A 15,521-nucleotide genomic window follows, 5' to 3' on the forward strand; every position below is an offset into this window, starting at 1 on the left:
GGTTAGGGATACTAGTTCGAGTGTCTCTGGTTTTAAAATGGTGCTTAACTATAACATCCAACACAAACAATTTGAAAAACTAGTTCTAAAAAACTGGTCAATCCTTAAGCAGGATCGAGTGCTGGGTCCCCTGCTGCCACCATGTTCATGTTCATATACAAAAAAGCTCCATTATTGCATGATCGTCTAGCCCCAGGAGTGGTGGATCCCCCCATACAATCAAAAAACAGATTATTTTCCTTTTTCTCAGGTTTCTATGCCTGTGGGCGATGTACAGCCTGCAGGCATTCTAAATGCAATAACAAAAAACGTAAAAGTTTTAGGGCCACCTCCACTGGTAAGGAATATAAAATAGATCAACTTATTACCTGCACAACAATTGGGGTTGTCTACATGCTCCAATGTGAGTGTGGCCTTCAATACATAGGAAGGACTTCTCGACCCCTGCCTGTTCGTTTAGGAGAACATGTCAACAACATTAAAAAGAGATTAAAAACACATAATGTCTCCAAACATTTTAAATTAGTACATGGTCAAAACCCCAGGGGTCTGAGTTTTGGGGGTATCGAGAGAGTAAATAAACATTGGAGGGGGGGCAACTTCCTACGTCAACTTAGTCGCAGAGAATCCCATTGGATTCACGAGACCAAGGTCCTCGTTCCGGGGGGCTTGAACGTCGACTTTGACGTCAATTGTTTTATCTCTGACCGATAGTGGCTGATTTTTTATTTTTAATTTCTCTATTTTGAGTGTTGAATATGTTTCGTTTATGTGTTTTTAACATGTATTATTGTTCATGTTTCGGAATATGGATGATCCAGGGTATTGAGCTCGAGCGCGGGTTTAGTGTCAAATTTTTTTTAATTAATTTGGTTTGCCTTAGTTTTCATAGATTGATTTATCAGTATGTTAACTATGGCCACTTACCAACGTTTTTTATAATAGGTTCTAGAGTTGAATTGGGGACATTGTTGTTCCTGTTCATATTTTGCGCTTTTAAGCACTTCCCCCTGTGTTGCCATGGAGATGGGTACGCATTGGTGCTTATTGGTCATTCCGAGCAGCAGATATGTATTAAAGTGGGTGTTGTCACGTCTGGCCGTCGCCGCTGAGGAAGTCCCGCCCCCTTCTAGGGACGTAACTCGTACGGCATTACGAACGTGACTGGATCGTGACATCACCCGCGCTCTGCTCGTTTATCTCATGTGGATCATCCATCCACATTCACGCTCGCATCCATCGCACTGGGGCACAGTGCAATGTTTTGTAAGTGTTTCCACTATTTTACAATAAATTTTTTAGCAGTATTCAGAGAGCACTAGATTTCTTTTCATATTTTTTTCATGGGATTACTGCCAACGTACCCGTTGCTGATGTTTGACCGAGTCTTATATGCATCACCTCCTGCTATTATCCCAGTGAGGGAACTGCTGTTTTGACCTGACTGATTCACTCAGGGGTCCATCTGTAGAGGTGAGCGGCTTGTGTAACTGAAGGTGGAGGTTCCGTTCTCACTACAGTCACTCTACAAGTTTTTCATGTCACTTATGTCACCGGAGGAATTGCTGGATTTTGTTTGCATTTACCACTTGCATATGGACTTTATTGAACACTTTATTAATTTGTATTTACCACTTGCATATCGATTTTTATGATTACTTTTATTAATATTCATTTATGCGCTGTACTGCCTTTTATGTGTATGTTTTTTGGGATTTGATAAATTTACCCTCAGTACTACAGCTGCTTTGAGTTAGGGTTTATGGTCTGCGCTGGTTGACTCGATTTGTAAGGAAGATTGAAAGACTCACTTTTTTGCCTATTTCCATAATCTCCTTTTAGTAGTGCTGGAGTGATCATGCTGTCAATAAAAGTCTGAAAACAAGTTAATAAAGGGCATCTGTTGACAAATATGGTACCGTATGTATTGCTCACTTGTATTTATAGGTGTTGTCTTAATGGATGTTCTCCTGACCTGGCTTCAATATCTAGCACCAAGAATGGAGCCAGTCTGACCATTCTGCATACTACAATGTTAGTAACTTGCTGGATAGTGTAGTTATAACCAGAATGACAACACTGTCACCATCAGCTAAGAAGTCAGCAATGGCAGCTACCATACCATACTGGTGTTCAGTGTTAATTTTGGCAGCAAATTTCGATTTAGTTTTAGTCTTTTGACTAAAATGCCATTTTAGTTTTAGTCCTATTTTAGTCATCTGCAATTGTTTTAGTTTTAGTCGTATTTAGTTGACTAAATCTGCAGTACATTTTAGTAGACTACAACGTCCTACATTTTAGTAGACTAAAATCGAATGGGTTTAGTTAAATTGTAATGCGTTATTTAAGCGTTTCTCTAGAATTTCCAAACTTATAATACACTCCTGGAGTAAAAAATTCTAATATGTAATTATTTATGGTATTAAGGTTTGAACAAACTCAGATACAGATTTAGCCACTCTGGATGGTCTGAGGAGGCCTGTAATGTACAGTGCTCTGGGCGGTGGTCTGAGGAGGCCTGTAATGCACAGTGCTCTGGACAGTGGTATGAGGAGACCTATAATGCTGCACGGTGCTCTGGACAGTGGTCTCAGGAGGCCTGCATTGCACAGTGCTCTGAGTGGTGATCTGAGGAGGACTGTAATGCTGCACAGTGCTCTGGACGATAGTCTGAGGAGGCCTGTAATGCTGCACAGTGCTCTGGACGGTGGTCTGAGGAGGCCTGTAATGCTGCACAGTGCTCTGGACGGTGGTCTGAAGAGGCCTGTAATGCTGCACAGTGCTCTGGAGGGTGGTCTGAAGAAGCCTGTAATGCTGCACAGTGCTCTGGACGGTGGTCTGAGGAGGCCTGTAATGCATGGTGCTCTGGATGCTGGTGGTAAGAAGAGGCTTGTAATGCACACAGTGCTCTGGACCGTGGTCTGAGGGGAGGCCTGTAATGTACACACTCACAATGCTCTGCTCTGGATGGTTGTGAGTTGGATCTCTTGTCAGGAGGCCTGTAATGCACAGTGCTGCCCTGGATGGTCGTTTAAGAAGTCCTGTGGGGCTGCACAGTGTTAACTGCTAAGCATTGAGCTTCCTGGAAACTGGAAGTTCACAAAAGTAAACGTCCCTCCCTCACATTTTATTTTAATTTTCGTTCATTAACGAAAACGGAATTGATTTTCGTCATAGATTTCGTCAGTGGACGAAAATGTGGTGTACTTTTCTTTTTGTTTTCATCACTGTAAAAGGACCACTGACGAAAATGTTAACAAAAATGTTTTCGTTGACTAAATTATCACTGCTAGTGCTCTAACATATTCCCTTTGATATGGGACTTGCTTTTTAAAACACAAATATAGATATGAAAAATTGCATGATTACAGTTCTGAGTCATTACTAACACTTAAGTCTGTTCTCTATATAGGCATGGTAATATGGGCAGAAAGGCTATCATGGGTTCCATTCAGCACCACAGAGTCTGCAGAAGAACGGTTGTCCTCCCTGAGTATGATGACTGATATATTATGTGAGGAAGATGATCAGGAAAGTGATTGTGTAGACTTTATTTATCTTAATCCTCTTTTGTTTTGTCTATAGAACTTTAAGTGGCTCTAAAAGTTCTCCCATCTTTCAGTTGGGAGACATCCTCTCTACAGAGGTGTTCATGGGCACTCAAAACCATATCAGACTGATCAGGTATATTGACCGATATGTGGTCACCATATCTCCTGATCCCAGCTCCCCTCCTACTTATGACATCATAACAGACAATGGTTATGTTCTTGTGAAGGGGTTGGGGTTCCAGAATGAGCTCACTCTTAACTGCCCATCCTCTGCAGGTGACTGGTGGATGAAATTCAAGATGACTCCTCCTCAGCCTTCATCTCCACAAGGGTCAAGCCAGACAAGCTACAGTTCACAGTTTTTACTTTCCAATTCCTAGAAAAAGATGTGTCAACTGTGAGGATTATTTGAATTGGTGCAACAGATAGGTGACTCATAAAAACTGGTAATCTATTAAAACATTCTGATTACAGATCTATATAACCTGCTACCCGAGAGCAGATGCAGAAACCCAGGTCCCCAATTCCAAGACGAAGGCCTGTTCCTACAGCAAAAAATGTTAGTATCACGTACCTGGTAGAAGAGCCTGAATGGACGAGCAAGGCCTCCCTTACAGCTCTGATTTGAGGCCTCTGATAGTGGGAACAGAAGGCGCCAAGGTACAGAGTCGCACGAGTGCCAAGAGTCTTTAACTGGTAGCTGGACGGCAATCCTGGAAAGGCTGAGAAGACAGCGGCAGGCTTAAGCAGGAAGGACCGACAGGCAGGCAACTGGTGCGGTTGGCAGCAATGAAGAAGCAAGGTCAGGAAGGCTGGGTCATACACGGCTAGGACAAACGGATGCAGGGTGCAGGCAGGATCGTGGTCTGGAGGCAAGCCAAGGTCAAAAGCCGGATCAGCAAACAGGAGCCAAGGAGAAGACAGGAGGATGGTCACAGGACAAGCCGGGGTCAGTGCAGGCGGAGATCAAGGAATAGTCAAGACAAGCCGGGTAGGTAACTGGGATCAAGATACAGGTTTCAGGAAACAGGATGCACAGAACTGAAGACGAAGCAGCACTGGGGCTAGATACTGGCTGTGTTAAATAGACTCACTGGCGCCAGCGTCACTCACGTGTGCGCGCGAGCGTTGACGCACACGTGGGTGCGCGCGAGCGTTGACGCACACGTGGGTGCGCGACAGCTTTTGTTTGCGCGCCAGTTCGCGCATGCGCACTTCTATGCGCCACGGACCGATTCCTATGGGCAACAGGAATGCGTGCATTTCTGTGCCTCAAAGCTCTTGTAGGAGGGCGGATTTCTCTGCTGGAATGTGCATCCTGACAGTTAGGCTGTATTAAAATGGTCATTAATGTTCATAGATTGCTGCACACTGCCCATAGCCATTGAATTAGTGCATCTCATGTGGGCTGCAAATGGGTCACATGAGTTCTGCACTCCTCTGACCTACTGAAGAAGTATAGCCAAAATAGCTGTGGCCATGTTCAGGGATTCAGCGCCTTCCTGAATGGAGGGGGTAGGGAGGCAAACACACAGAACTTTCCCTTTTGCCAAGAGGGTAAACCTCATTCTAGCGAGTCCCTATCAGTTCCTAGGTCAGGTTTGCACTCAACTTACTACTTCAGAATACATCCCATGCTATTGGCTGTGCTTCTGGCCTCCTAGAGGCATACCCAGTACCCAATGTACTCTGAAACAGAAGAAATGCCTTGTAATTGTGTGACAGACTCTTTTAATGAGTAAAGTACTTGAACTGACAATCTGCATCATTCGGCAAAGTTCCATGTATTGGCAATAATGGTTCCAAATAATGGGTGGTGAAAGTTAGTCTATGGCATATTCTAGTGCATGGTAAGGTAATTGATGCAGTGATACAGTTCAATGCAATGGCGGGGTTGCTTTGGTGTTTATTCTGCAGCTCATGATCTCCTTATAAACTTCTCCAAGTCCTTGAATTAACTACACATTCCCAGAGGGGAGTGCACCTTGCAGACCACAATAGATGACTTCTGACTTCCTCAGGAGCGTAAAGCTGCCCCATGGCTGCGGGCAGCCGTATTGGAAAAAGCTGACAACTTACAAGGCGACTGCTGTCCCTCTGATCTCCATGAATGACCCTGCATAAAATAGTGGGCACATGATGTATAAATTGCTGCCAAGCCAAAGACAGGCCCTGGCTTTACAACAATAGTTCTCTGGAAATGTTTGGTTCTCCGTGCTCCGAATGATCTCCAGGGCGCAATACTACCTGGCAGCAGACCTGAGGAAAATGGGCTGTGCCTGAGAGTGCTGCACCTGCCCCCTAAAGCAACACTCCCCTGTATCTGGTGGTAATGAGCTCCAAGTTCTCTTCCACTTTCATAAGGTAAAATGTGTAACTACCCTACAGCACTGATCTCTCACCAAAGCTTCAAGTGTAAAATGATCACTGTCTGTCCTTCTCTAGCTGGTCTGCAGTTGAGCCCCCCCCCCCCCCCCCAGTGTTCTCAGACCAGCCTCTGAAACCCTACTGGTCAGACTCTGACAAGAGGAAGGAGCTGATTTGGAAGAATGAGAGTCTTTGGGAAGAGGGAAGCCTTGGATGGTGAGACATGGCTCCCAACTGTCCCCGATTTCGAGTGACTGTCCCTGATTTGGAACAAAGTCCCTCTGTCCCTCTCTACTCATTTGTCTCTCATTTTGGTCTGATCTATATAGTTGTACATAAAATGCACTTTTTATCTTTCAAAAACTGCTTCTCAGTGCTAAACCTTTCATCCAAATTCTAAATTGTTGCATTTGTAAATTTCCAAAGCCAATATAAAGGAATAGTAGTGGTTGAAAAAAGCACTAGTGGGTTTAACTAACCATTTTTGTTTGTATAATTCTCCTTTAAGGGGGTGTGGCAGGGGGTGTGTCTTATGACTATATACTGTTGCTAATAGGTGTCCCTCGTTCCCATCTCAAAAAGTTGGGAAGTATGTAAATACAGTCATGGTTTGACTGCACAGACCTGTACCACAGAAATTCAAAAAACCTACAGAAATACAAATGCAATGATCTCATTCAAATTTGCATAAACCCATATTAGGCCCATACCCAAACCCATAGGGGCTTCATGTACAGTACAGGGGTGCAGGAGGAGGAGCTTCATATACAGTACAGGGGTGCAGGAGGAGCTTCCTGCACAGTATAGGGGTGCAAGGAGGAGGAGGGGTTTCATGTACAGTACAGGGATGGAGGAGCTTCCTGTACAGTACAGGGGTGCAGGAGGAAGAACTTCCTGTACAGTAGAGCGGTACAGGAGGAGAAGGAGCTTCATGTACAGTACAGGATTGGAGGAGGAGCTTCATGTCCAGTACATGGGGGGAGGAGGGGCTTAATTTATAGTACAGGGATGGAGGAGCTTCATTTACAGTACAGGGGAGGGGGAGGAGCTTCATTAATAGTACAGGGGTGGAGGAGGGGCTTCATCTACAGTACAGGGATGGAGGAGGAGCTTCATGTACAGTACAGGGAAGGAGGAGGAGGAGGAGGGGCTTCATTTATAGTACAGGGATGAAGGAGGAGCTTCATGTACAGTACAGGGATAGAGGAGGGGCTTCATTTATAGTACAGGGATGGAGGAGGAGCTTCATGTACCGTAAAGGGATGGAGGAGGGGCTTCATTTATAGTACAGGGATGGAGGAGGAGCTTCATGTACAGTACAGGGGTGCAGGAGAAAGGAGGGGCTTTGTGTATAGTACAGTGATGGAGGAGGAGCTTCATGTACAGTATAGGGGTGCAAGGAGGAGGAGGAGCTTCATGTACAGTACAGGGGTGCAGGAGAAAGGAGGGGCTTTGTGTATAGTACAGGGATGGAGGAGGAGCTTCATGTACAGTATAGGGGTGCAAGGAGAAGGGGGGGGCTTCATGTACAGTACAGGGATAGAGGAGGGGCTTCATTTATAGTACAGGGATGGAGGAGGAGCTTCATGTACCGTACAGGGATGGAGGAGGGGCTTCATTTATAGTACAGGGATGGAGGAGGAGCTTCATGTACAGTATAGGGGTGCAAGGAGAAGGGGGGGGCTTCATGTACAGTACAGGGATAGAGGAGGGGCTTCATTTATAGTACAGGGATGGAGGAGGAGCTTCATGTACCGTACAGGGATGGAGGAGGGGCTTCATTTATAGTACAGGGATGGAGGAGGAGCTTCATGTACAGTACAGGGGTGCAGGAGGAAGGAGGGGCTTTGTGTATACTACAGTGATGGAGGAGGAGCTTCATGTACAGTATAGGGGTGCAAGGAGGAGGAGGGGCTTCATGTACAGTACAGGGATAGAGGAGGGGCTTCATTTATAGTACAGGGATGGAGGAGGAGCTTCATGTATAGTACAGGGGTGGAGAAGGAGGGGCTTCATGTATAACACAGGGGTGGAGAAGGAGGGGCTTATTGTACACTACAGGGTTCCTCTACAAGGCTTGTATGCAAAGCAATACATTGATCGTCTGATATCTCTACACACATGGTTTAACCCCACGCTTACCCCAAGATGGCGCACTAACCCGTTTCGGAGCACCGCCATCTTTTTCCTCTCACATCATGCTGGGTGTAGTAGGTGGGCCGCCTCTGCCGGAAGCAGGATGTGTTGCCGGAAGTGTGCGCACAATCCTGTCTGGAGTCATGGAACGTCGTGTGTTGTGCGGAGTCGGGCTGGTGGTAGTGCTGTTGTTGGGCGTTGTGTTCCTGGTCCGAGGTGAGGAGACCTTTCCTATCATTATATAGAAGAAGGCCGGGGAAAGCTATTGGCTCGTATGTGTTTTTTGACACTTTATAGCCATTTCCGGCCATCGTTCTATCTTCTCCCTCCCCCCTTCCTCCTCCTCCATAGTCCTGATTGAATGTGGAAGTAGAATGATGACATTACTAAGGATCACCAAGGAAATGATCAGCCATTTACTACAATCTGATTTCCTTATCATAGACCAGTGAGAACTCCTATATTGGATGCTCATCACACACAGGACAATCTGATTGTACAATCTCCTTTATATCTACCAAGACACTATATAGTGCCAGGGGCTGCCAGATTGTATTCACATTGTGATCGTGTAGGTTGGTCCTCATATGACATTGTTATGGTAAATATAGAATGGATTGTACCAGGGTTGCCACATCATCCCTTTAATCCAGGACACACATTAATTACACGGGTTCTGTGGCTGATTAAGGTGGTAATTAGACACAATTGGTGCCCTATATGCATTAAAATAGCCTCAGAATCTGTGTCATTCATATGTGTCCTGGATTAAAGAGATGATGTGGCAACCCTAGATTGTACAGAGATTGTTCGGTAAGATTGTACCGTGTATGGTGAGCCTTAAAGTGGAGGTCCACCCTAAAAAAGGAAATGGCATTAAAATTCATGAAAAAAAAAAAATTTAACTTACCTGAAACCCCTGTTGCTAGGCAGTCTTCTTAATCTGCCTCTTTCTATTCCGCGGCGCTTCCTCCTCCTCCTAAGGTGAGCGGCCCCGTTGCCTTCTGGGACATGTGTGTGTGTGTCCCAGGAAACAACAGGGCCATCCACAGAGCGCCGCACCGCTCGTGCATGTGCAGTAGGAAACTGGCAGTGAAGCCGCAAGGCTCCACTGCCTGTTTCCCTTAGTTAGGATGGAGGCGCCGCCGGCCGATCCGATGGACGGATCGGCCTCGGGTGGGGGGGCGACGACATTGCGGGCTCGCTGGACAGGTAAGTGTCCTTATTAAAAGTCAGCAGCTACAGTGTTTGTAGCTGCTGAGTTTGAAAAAAAAAAATGTCCAGAACCCCCCTTTAACTACTTCCTGTTCATGTAATGGATGGGCAGCAGTTATACCAGGATCCCACAATCCTGGGATCACGTTTTAGAGCCATCGATCGGCTTTACAGACACCCCATCACTTTTTTAGGGCCCCTCCCCCCTCCTGGATTTGCCACCAGGGAACTCAGTACCGCTGTAGGATCTCATTCACACCAGCCTCTGCGATGCTGCTCCAGCTGTACAGTTCAGTCCGGTCAGACCAGAGCAATTGCACTGTTCACTATTTTTACAAACTTTATTGAAACGTTACACAGTGTTCTATCAGGCGGCATGCGGTAACCCACACTGCACTGGAAGAAAGTACATCCCATAGTACTTATTCTCTGCGCACACCACCTTAACGCAGTGGTGTGAGCCGGCCACACTAAGGACCAGGGATTTTGCTTTGCCTTGCGGTGGAGGTGCACTGGAATAGTCACCTAATGCAGTTCCAGTGCACCTGTTATAAATGGACCCTTAAGCCTGGTACACACTGTGAGCTTTTTTTTTTTCGTTCAACCCAGCAGGCTGAATGAAAAAAAAAAAAACTGAAGGGCTCAGCAGGAGCCGCTGTACTAACGATCTGATGTTAGTACAGCGATCTCCCCCGCTGAGCTATTGTGTTTTGAGAGGGGGATCCCCCCCCCCCCCTTTTCCTTAACAGTTCACACCAATCAGTGCTCACAGCCATTGGCTGAGAGTACTGATCGGATGCCAGTCAGCAGAACTTTTTCAGTCATGCGCCTTCAACAGAAGCCGGCCCGGCCATCATACACACGGGCCAGCCTGTTTCTATTGAACGGGCCAATGACGGCCGACATGAGGCCCATTGTGTACTAGGCTTAAGCGGTTGAGTCAGCTGTCCAAAGAGGACATCCGTTCTGCGATCTCCTCTGTGACTTAGGCCCCTTTCACAATTGCAGACCATGGGTTTCATCAGTACTGTCACGTTTCTTCAAAGAAAAAAACAGAAGTTTACAGTTTTTCATCCTTTTTGTTTTTTTTTTATATATCCTCCAGCTAGAGTCCTTAGCCACTTGAGTCCCGGAGCTATTTTTTCATGCAAAAATTGATAGTTTGTCCGTTTTTAAGTAGTTTTTTTAACAGAAGAAAAATAGGGCTTTGATCTGTACCAAAAAACTGATGTTGATGTAAATGAACGATCATCCGTTTTTCCATAGCGATGTAATGCAGTGCATTACATTCATTGGAACACAGGGGAGATATGCAGTGTCTTTCAGACCCTGGATGTCTCATTAAAGAGAACCTGTCACCAAAAAATATCATCACATAGAGGACTTTTTGTCCCCTGTGTGATGGGGAAAAAAAAATTACGTAAACAAAATGTAATAGTTTTTTTAACTGTAAAAAGATTAAAGTCACACCCAAGCACATATGATCTCCCCCCCGGCCCCCCCCAAAAAAAACACAACTGAGGCCCACCACATAACGTTAGCAGCATGGTGCCTATGATTAAAACCATAGATTGTGATACACACATTACATATGGCTGGCACACTGGAATGAGAGCAATAATTCTAGCAACAGACCTCCTTCATAATGGTGAACTGATGACCTATAGGGGGCTTTTATATTTTACCAAATAAATTGGGTAATTTCTTTGCGTTTTGTGCCCCCTAAAATTAACCTTTAATGTGTTTTTTTACTTACATTTTGTATTTCGTGCACCTTTGTGGTAATATCGTGTGACATAAAAAATTGGAACTATCACTATTTTATTTTCTAGGGTGTATGCTTTCAGAAAATATATAAGGTTTGGGGGTTTTATGTAATCTTTCGGCCCATATGATTTTTTTTAAACGTGTGCAAAAAAGCACAAAAACGTCTCTGACTGAAAGGGTTGCAGGGGGCTTCAACCGATGGCCCTCCAGTTGTTCAGGAACTACAATTCCCATCATGCCTAGTCATGTGTGTGAATGTCAGAGTTTTACAATGCCTCATGGGATGTGTAGTTCTGCAACAGCTGGAGCGCCGTAGTTTGGAGATCCCTGGGTTAAAGGATAAATTCACCTTTGGGAACATGTTACACATTCTACCCATAAGATTTGTTAGTTAAAAACACTGGCTCCTAACTTTTAGCTGTGTCCTAGATTCAAAGCAAATTCATTAAGCCCTGTGTCAATGGATGGATCGAAAAACGGACAAACCATCTGCATGTGTGAAAGAGGCCTAAAGAAGCTGGTGTCCTGTCGAATAGAGCCTCCCGTCGAAAGATGGCTCTGAAGGGACTGCTCATGTGCAGTACGCAACGTCACTCCAGCTGATATGTTGATCAGCTGGCATGACATCAACACAGCGCATGCGCATATCATTGGACACAATATCCGACGATCTGCAAAGCGCATAGGGAGAACGTAATTGTCAGATTCTGCCTCACTGTTGTGGGGTGGGTTTTTGGTGTATTGAAGGGAGTGTTTTCTGTCTGTTGCAGGGGGGGTTTTGGCTGTGTGTAATGGTGGGTTGCAACACACCTAAAACCCACCCCGCAACAGCGACCCACAATCCGATGATTACAGTATCTCACAAAAGTGAGTACACCCCTCACATTTTTGTAAATATTTTATTAGATCTTTTCATGTGACAACACTGATAAATGACACTTTGCTACAATGTAAAGTAGTGAGTGTCCAGCTTGCATAACAGTGTAAATTTGATGTCCCCTCAAAATAACTCAACACACAGCCATTAATGTCTACATTGGTGGCAACAAAAGTGAGTACACCCCTAAGTGAAAATGTCCAAATTGGGCCCAAAGTGTCAATATTTTGTGTGGCCACCATTATTTTCCAGCACTGCCTTAACCCTCTTGGGCATGGAGTTCACCAGAGATTCACAGGTTGCCACTGGAGTCCTCTTCAACTCCTCCATGACGACATCACGGAGCTGGTGGATGTTAGAGACCTTGCGCTCCTCCACCTTCCATTTGAGGATACCCCACAGGTGCTCATTAGGGCTTAGGTCTGGAGACGTGCTTGGCCAGTCCATCACCTTTACCCTCAGCTTCTTTAGCAAGGCAGTGGTCGTTTTGGAGGTGTGTTTGGGGTCGTTATCATGTTGGAATGCTGCCCTGAGGCCCAGTCTCCAAAGGGAGAGGATCATGCTCTGCTTCAGTATGTCACAGTACTTGTTGCCATTCATAGTTCCCTCAATGAACTGTAGCTCCCCAGTGTCGGCAGCACTCATGCAGCCCCAGACCATGACACTCCCACCACCATGCTTGACTGTAGGCAAGACACACTTGTCTTTGTACTCCTCACCTGGTTGCCGCCACACACGCTTGACAACATCTGAACCAAGAAATACAGGCTGCTCTGGAAAAAGATGGTGTGGCTGTTTTTAAGGAGCACAATACGATGATTTTTGAACAAAAAAAAGCTGCCATCATGGTCAAGTTGCCAGAAAGAAGCCTTTTAGTGTACAAGTTCCACAAAAAAGCCTGGTTACAATATGCCCAACAACACCCTGACATGCCTCATTGGGCTTTTTTGTGGCATTGGCACAGTAAAGGCTTTCTTCTGGCAGCTCAGCCATGCAGCTATTTTGTTCAAGTATCGTTGAATTGTTCTCCTTAAAAACAACCACAAAGTCTTTTTGGAGAGCAGCCTGTATTTCTCCTGAGGTTACCTGTGGGTTTTCTTTGTATCCTGAGCAATTCTTCTGCGAGTTGTAACTGCAATCTTTCTTGGTCTACCTGACCTTGGCTTGGTATCAAAAGAGCCCCAAATTTTCCACTTCTTAATAAGGGATTAAACAGTACTGACTGGCATATTCAAGGCTTTGGGTATCCTTTTATATCCTTTTCCATCTTTATAAAGTTCCATTACTTTGTTACGTAGGTCTTTTGACTGTTCTTTTCTACCTCCTTATGGCTCTGAGAGCTAACAAACTCATTGACTATTTATACACAGACACTAATTGCGATTTAACCACTTCTGGACCGGCTCATGCCGATATATGTTGGCACTTTGAAGAGGGATATTCTCGTATCCTCTTCCTCAGTGGGTGGTCTGGTTTCAGATAAAAGTGGTCTCTGCGGCAGATTCACCGTAAGATCACTTTAATCAGCAGCTAGAGAGGGGCCCCCTCTCCCGCAGCTCTCTGGTGCCCTCCGCCGCTTACCAGAGCCATCGGTAGCAGAGGAGGCGATCAGGTCCTCTCCCTGGCTTGGTATGTCTTCATACCATTGCAGGGCGGAAACGACATCAAATTGTCACTCCTGCCCATAGCTCTTAAAGCAACATGTTTTTTTTTTTTTTGCATTTTAGTGTAAATATAAGATCCGAGGTCTATCATATTTAAAAGGTCCTGTCCATGTTTACATCCCTTGTAATAGGAATAAAAGTGACACAATTTTTTTTTTTTTAAGAACAGTGTAAAAATAAAAAATTAAAAGGTAAAATAAATAAGAAAATATTTTTTTTTAAATGTGCCCTGTCTGGCCGAGCTTGCGTGCAGAAGAACACATATGAAAACGGTGTTCAAACCACACATGAGGAATCGCAGCGATCGGTAGAGCGAGAGCAATAATTCTAGCCTTAGATCTCCGCTGTAAGTCAAAAAAAAATGTTGCCTATGAAGATATTTAAGGGTAAAAGTTTGTCGCCATTCCACGAGGGGGCACGATTTTGAAGCGTGACATGTTGGGTATCAATTTACTCGGTGTAACATTATCTTTCACAATATAAAAAAAAAATTGGGCTAACTTTACTGTTTACTGTCCAAAAAAAGTGCACTTGTGTAAGACGGCTGCGCAAATATGGTGTGTCAGAAAGTATTGCAACGACCGCCATTTTATTCTCTAGGTCTACGGTGTTAGAAAAAAAAATATATAATGTTTGGGGTTTCTAAGTAATTTTCTAGCAAAAAAACTGTTTTTAACTTGTAAACACCAAATCTCAAAAAGAGGCTTGGTTCTTAACCACTTGCTGCCCGCCCGCCATCATATGACGGCGGGACGGTGCAACTGTTGTTCTGGGCCGCCGTCATATGACTGCGCAGCCTTCCAGGTAGCCCAGGGGGTGCGCGTGCGCCGCTGGGGGCGCGCGCGCCCGGCGCATCGCTTGGGTCCCGGTGCGCGTGCCCGGTGGCCACGATGTCTGCCGGGCACCCGCGATTGCCCGGGAAACCGAGCAGGACCGTGGGTCTGTGTGTGTAAACACACAGATCTACGTCCTGTCAGATGGGAGGAGACCGATGGTGTGTTCCTTGTACAGAGGAACACCGATCAGTCTCCTCCCCTTGTGAATCCCCTCCCCCACGCAGTTAGAATCAATCCCTAGCAACACATTAACCCCTACAGCGCCCCCTCCTGGTTAACCCCTTCATTGCCAGTCACATTTACACAGTAATCAATGCATTTTTATAGCACGGATCGCTGTATAAATGTGAATTGTCTCAAAAATGTGTCAAAATTGTCCGATGTGTCCACCGCAATAAAAATCCCAGATCGCCGCCATTACTAGTAAAAAAAAAAAAATAAATAAAAATGCTATAAATCTATCCCCTTATTTTGTAGACGCTATAACTTTTGCGCAAACCAATAAATATACGCTTAATGCGATATTTTTTACTAAAAATATGTGGAAGAATACGTATCGGCCTAAAATGAGGAAAAAATTTGTTTAAAAAAAAAAAATAATTGGATACTTATTATAGCAAAAAGTAAAAAATATTGTGTTTTATCAAATTTGTCACTCTTGTTTGGTTTATAGCACAAGAAATAAAAAACACACGGGTGATCAAATACCACCAAAAGAAAGCTCTATTAGTGGGGAAAAAATTATAAAAATGTCATTTGGGTACAGTGTTGTATGACCGCGCAATTGTTATTCAAATTGCGACAGCGCTGAAAGCTGAAAATTGGCTTGGGCAGGGAGGGGGTGAAAATGCCTTGTATGGAAGTAGTTAAGTGGTTAAAAAGCCACAGATGTGAGAAATTAACCTTTAATTGCAATTTTAACCTGTGTGTGCCACCTTCTGTGTCTGTACCAAGGCCAAACATTCCAGGGTATGTAAACTTTTGATCAGGGTAATTTGGGTGATTTCTGTTATCATTATGATTTTAAAAGGAGCTAAGAAATGTGATAATAATTGGCTTCATGTGATCACTATCCTTGATTAAAAGATAGTAGTTTTTTGGCACCATT

At 44.7% G+C, this 15,521-nt stretch overlaps 1 protein-coding gene across 4 annotated transcripts in view; it reads left to right on the plus strand.

Annotated features, from left to right (window-relative positions):
• The first annotated feature begins 8,120 nt into the window (after positions 1-8,120).
• The window catches only part of TGOLN2 (trans-golgi network protein 2), a 32,051-nt gene continuing 24,650 nt past the window's right edge, over positions 8,121-15,521 (plus strand). For all 4 annotated transcript variants that reach the window (XM_073622199.1, XM_073622200.1, XM_073622201.1 and 1 more), the window contains exon 1: positions 8,121-8,270. In XM_073622199.1, coding sequence (XP_073478300.1) covers positions 8,198-8,270 — 73 coding nt within the window. In that variant the 5' untranslated portion in view covers positions 8,121-8,197. The remainder of the gene's footprint in view (positions 8,271-15,521) is intronic.

Source organism: Aquarana catesbeiana, linkage group LG03, assembly GCF_042186555.1.
Source record: "Aquarana catesbeiana isolate 2022-GZ linkage group LG03, ASM4218655v1, whole genome shotgun sequence".
In the NCBI taxonomy this organism is placed as follows: Eukaryota; Metazoa; Chordata; class Amphibia; order Anura; family Ranidae; genus Aquarana; species Aquarana catesbeiana.